At 31.4% G+C, this 4607-nt stretch overlaps 1 protein-coding gene across 2 annotated transcripts; it reads right to left on the bottom strand.

The window, feature by feature from the left end:
- Positions 1-240: 240 nt before the first annotated feature.
- LOC123557288 (short-chain collagen C4-like) lies at positions 241-4381 on the bottom strand. 2 transcript variants are annotated; one of them, XM_045348690.2, is made up of 3 exons: positions 3869-4381; positions 2271-2339; positions 241-1831 (listed from the first exon to the last, which is right to left on the bottom strand). In XM_045348690.2, exons 1-3 carry the CDS (start codon positions 4074-4076, stop codon positions 1356-1358), a joined length of 753 nt encoding a protein of 250 aa, XP_045204625.2. In that variant the 5' UTR covers positions 4077-4381; the 3' UTR covers positions 241-1355. The 2 variants fall into 2 exon arrangements, with proteins under 2 accessions (XP_045204625.2, XP_045204624.2); XM_045348689.2 differs by having other exon boundaries at positions 3866-4381.
- Between the last annotated feature and the right edge of the window lie 226 nt (positions 4382-4607).

A 4607-nucleotide genomic window follows, 5' to 3' on the forward strand; every position in this document is an offset into this window, starting at 1 on the left:
TTCTTTATTTTCAGCAAGTTCGCTTGCAATCTTGACAAGTTTTTCAAGCAATAGGGCGTACGGAAGATGGTTTATAATCTTACAAACGCATACATTTCGCATTGACATGACAATAAGTTTAATATATCACTGGCATTCCCTGTTTTAAACTTTAATTCAATCGTGTGGTAAATTTCTTTATTTATTTTTTGACTGGCTCGCAATTTCGGAATGATAAAATGATACTGATACAAAACTGAATAACGAAATGCCGAAATCTTTATTGCTCTATAACAAAGAAAAATACATGATCATATATATCGCGAACGCTCAGAAAATCAAAAAATGGGGAACATTACTTGTATGCAAGTGCGTACATCCGTTCTTGCGTTCTTTTGTTTACATTTGTGTATGTTTGTGTGTTTCTGTGTACGTAAATGCGTCCGCATGTTTGATGAGGTTCCTTTCATATGCACGCCTGTTTTGAATGATTTAAACTTAAAAAAAAGATACTAGTATTTAAGAAAGTGATTATAAGTAAAAATATTTGTTGTTTTTCATAACACAATTTAATTCTACATAAAAAAGCAGGAACTTCGTGATATTTACCTGTGCATTTTAGTGTATGTCGACAAAATTGCTGTTAATAATAATAGTAAAAATAAATACAAAATTATTATTACAATTATAGCAAAACTAATGGAGTAATAAGATGTTCCTTTATTTATTTAAACAAAGGTTGATAATATCTATAATTCTTTTTTCGGTCTTAGCGTCGTTACTTTCCTCATTGTATTCGGTATGAAATCATCGCACTGATTATGTTATTGATATATATTTGTGATCAGATGTCCAAACTTCTGAAAAAACATGTGTTGTATGGAATATCGTCATGAGAGTATTTTTATTCAATCATTTGAACGTTATTAAAACTAACAAAATACATATTTGTTACGGTTAGACTGTTTGCAAGAGAGAAATTATTAGATTGCTGTTATTATTTCATAGAAATAATTAAGATCCTATGTTTAAATAAAAAAGGAAATCTAGTATACACACACGACGAATGAAAGTGGGAAAAAATATAGAAATTCCAATGGAGAAGTCATACTAACATCTAGATCTATGTTACATAATATCATAATTAAGAGCTGATTTATAATAGAAGAGATAACTGTATTCCTGTAACACATTGCAAGTCTGCACAAAAATAACACTAAAAGTTGTAGCTTACTATCACTTGAAATACAAAAAAAATTTATTTCAGACAGTCAAAAGTCCTTCATAATGATATTCTTACGTTAAAAAGATAACTTTTATTGCAGTCTGAGAGTGACAGAATCGTTTAGCATTACGTTTACCAAAAGATGAAGCAGTTAGGCAGAACAGACAACACAGGGAAGCTCTCTTCCTTCAACGTAAGGCGGACAAGGTAGTGAACCACATCGAGCTTCCATGAGATATAAAACATGTTGATTATCATTACTGCTACCGCGAGGTATGAACTCTGGATCACTGTCCACACAGATGTGGTTATGAGGACCCGGATCAGAATGATAAGCCGACATAAGATATCCACTGTATTCTTCTTTCCAACCAGAATAGCACTTTGCTCTCGCTGGAATCATGACAAGTGCTGACTTTTGGGTTTTACAGACGGCACACGGGACGTCTTGTTGAGAAACTGAGTAACCAAACATATTGACACTCTGCTCGTCAAATTCTGTACCGTAAACGTGCCCTCTGTTACTGTCACCTCCGTCACTATAGTTAGACCAAACAGGATCAGAGGGAAGACACACGGAATCGCTCCCACTACCATTGTCGCTGTATTTCTTTCCAGCGATGTAACCTTATAAATATGTATATTTACATATATATCAAAACGCTTTTTTGCGAACATTTAATTAAAAAATATCTATGGTCACAATGTACATTTATGCCTGCTAACTGACAAAATATACATACAAAACGAAAATGACAGGAACTAAAATAGTTAATCTCCTTGCAGATCAATTACATATAATGATGGCAAGCATTTAATATGCTTACTTCACAGAAATAAGCTGCTATTATTTAAAATCAAATTATATCCTGAAGTTAACGAAAATCGTGAACAAAATGAGTAAATTCGCTATTCGTGAAATTTACGTTTGACAAAGCTAATTTTATGTATTTTCATCTACGCAATGTAATTTAATTAAGACAGTAATATCAAACTGAATGTCTTCTGTTTGACCACTTTAGCTAGCCAAATGAGCATACAAATTTATTAATAAATGGTAGCATACCATTGTATATAGCTGTAGCATGTTCTGGACATATGTTCCGGCCCCATCTAACATACACAGAACCACTTCCTATAAAGAAAATTCTACATGATAGTACTCTTTACCTTAAACGTTAAAGAATGTTTATCTTAGTCAGTTTACGGCTCAGCACATGGCTTTCAATACTTTTGAGGATTTTTGTAATTACTTTTATTACATAGATTCAGCTTTATTATTGCAACGCTCAAAATGTGTTGACTGAAAAACAATAACTTTCGTATAATGAAATTTTGAGGCCACTGTAAATAAAACAGTAGTTTTAGAAGTATAATTAATACATTTCGATTACAACATTCCATGTAAGCATTGAAGAGTTAGTGTTTATATATTCCTGCCATTTGTAACTATTTTAATTTTGCAGTCATAAAATCAATTGCAAATTTTTTCTCTAATATATGTGTATATGTAACAACTGTACTGAACGGACAAACATGTATTGAGTGGTATATTTATTGTAGATAGAAGTAAACAATTTTTTAACTGCATATCGTTAAATTGCCATTAGGCTGGTGATTTTAACTTTTTGGGTTAAATTAATTCCAACATTAACCTTTTGGTGTGGAATAAGTGGTATTTAAGGAAATGTTACATAGAAAAAGTCCTCAAAATATCAAAGCTCATTTTTGAGATATTGCAGCTAGAATTTTGAAGTAACGTCTACATCTAATACTTATTGTGGCCGTTACTGTGGACCATATGCTGTATTGTTCTTCTACTGGTAAACTACATCATAAATGTTTTCTTTGAATATCAGTAAAAAGGACATTTTAAAATCTCTAGCACTTACTGGTAGCCTACCTTTAGTATTTTACTATCTTTGTCAAAAAGCGTTGGGGTGTCAAAATTTAGAACATAGGTGTAAAAATTCAGAAAATAATTTTTAACCAAACTTATACATACATATTTCTATAAACAGACTCGTCGGCATTATGGTTAAAGGATTTAAACACCAAACATGTGTATCTCAAAGTCAGAAACAAGAAAAAAACATTCGTAGGGAATTCTTGAAACAAAAATGTATTCACAATGTTCATGCAGATGAGTGGGGTACTTTATAATATAAATATTTGCTCGAAATTCATAACAGTTACGACAATTATTGATGCTTCTTGAACTGTTTTCTTATAGCCGTGCATGCATGTGAATAAAGAAATGATACTAATATTTTGTTAAATGAATCTATTGTAGATAAATTTGCAATACTTTGTGAAATTAAGATCTAAAGACAACTGCCCTTAAATATCACCTAATTTTCAGCGTTTGGCTTTGATTTCTTTTGAGGGCTTTTCCCCTATATTGTATACTTAACTAAAGATTATAAATCAGCAATGAAACTTCATGTTGCAATTGGTTTGAGATTCGGACATTTTGTCTAGTAATATAACCTGCCTACATGTTACATCCTACACTTTAAGAATCATTTTTATTGTACACAGCATTAAATTAATCAAATGACTTCTTCATTTTCAATTTACATTTCACACATTGCTATTTCTTATTAATCAGATACTAGTAGATATCAAACTATTAAATTTTAGTAAAATTAAATGATTCACCACCAGTGGAAAGCCTGTTAATTAGCTGGTGTTGCCTCTGTATTTCTTCCTCGGCCTTTTTGATTTTCTGGTCCATTTCAAACAGTTTTTCAACGATCTTAAAATCGTAATCAAATCTTGATGTACATACAGGTTCCTCTGTCAGTTCAAAATGATGTTTGCTTATCATACATATCCAGAACACACAAATTCGAAACATATTTGTAGGCATATTGTCAGTTACGTGTTCGGTAAATGGTAACGTTCCAATATTAACCAGCTTATATGAACACAAGACAGTCGTAACGAGTTTATTCTACACTACTAAAAACCTAGCTGTATTTGTAACACTTGAATTAGAAAGATATGTTTAAACGACTGTTAAAAATGCTTTATCTAAGGTCGTTAGACTTAAGAAGTAAAGTTAACATCCGAAACTTTTTCACTATTTTATAAGTTTCTTCCTCTTGCGTCCCTTTTAAATACTATTTAGACAAATTATTTTTGTATACATAGGTACTCAAATGACTTTTATCGTTCAGTTATCAGGGAAGTTACACGTATTATCGCTAGTTGAATAAGGAAGAAAATCCTGATGTTACTGACTGATAATATTGTGGTACATTTTAGGCCTTTGCTGATCAATAAAGAAAGAATGTTGTTTTCAAGTCATACGCATTTATAGAATATTGAAAGAGTTTACCTGACTTAATTTTAAACTAATGTAGAAACATACAGACTGGATCAATGCATTTACATATGG

The sequence above is a fragment of the Mercenaria mercenaria genome, chromosome 5 (genome assembly GCF_021730395.1).
Source record: "Mercenaria mercenaria strain notata chromosome 5, MADL_Memer_1, whole genome shotgun sequence".
Classification (NCBI taxonomy): domain Eukaryota; kingdom Metazoa; phylum Mollusca; class Bivalvia; order Venerida; family Veneridae; genus Mercenaria; species Mercenaria mercenaria.

Bases quoted from the DNA above. Each gene is read 5' to 3' on its own strand.
- LOC123557288 (XM_045348689.2), bottom strand. From the start codon at position 4,076: ATGCCTACAAATATGTTTCGAATTTGTGTGTTCTGGATATGTATGATA. The intron at 2,340-3,865 runs GTGAATCATTTA...TTTTCTTTATAG, and splicing joins TAACAGGCTTTCCACTGGTG to GAAGTGGTTCTGTGTATGTT. The intron at 1,832-2,270 runs GTATGCTACCAT...CATATTTATAAG, and splicing joins TGCTACAGCTATATACAATG to GTTACATCGCTGGAAAGAAA.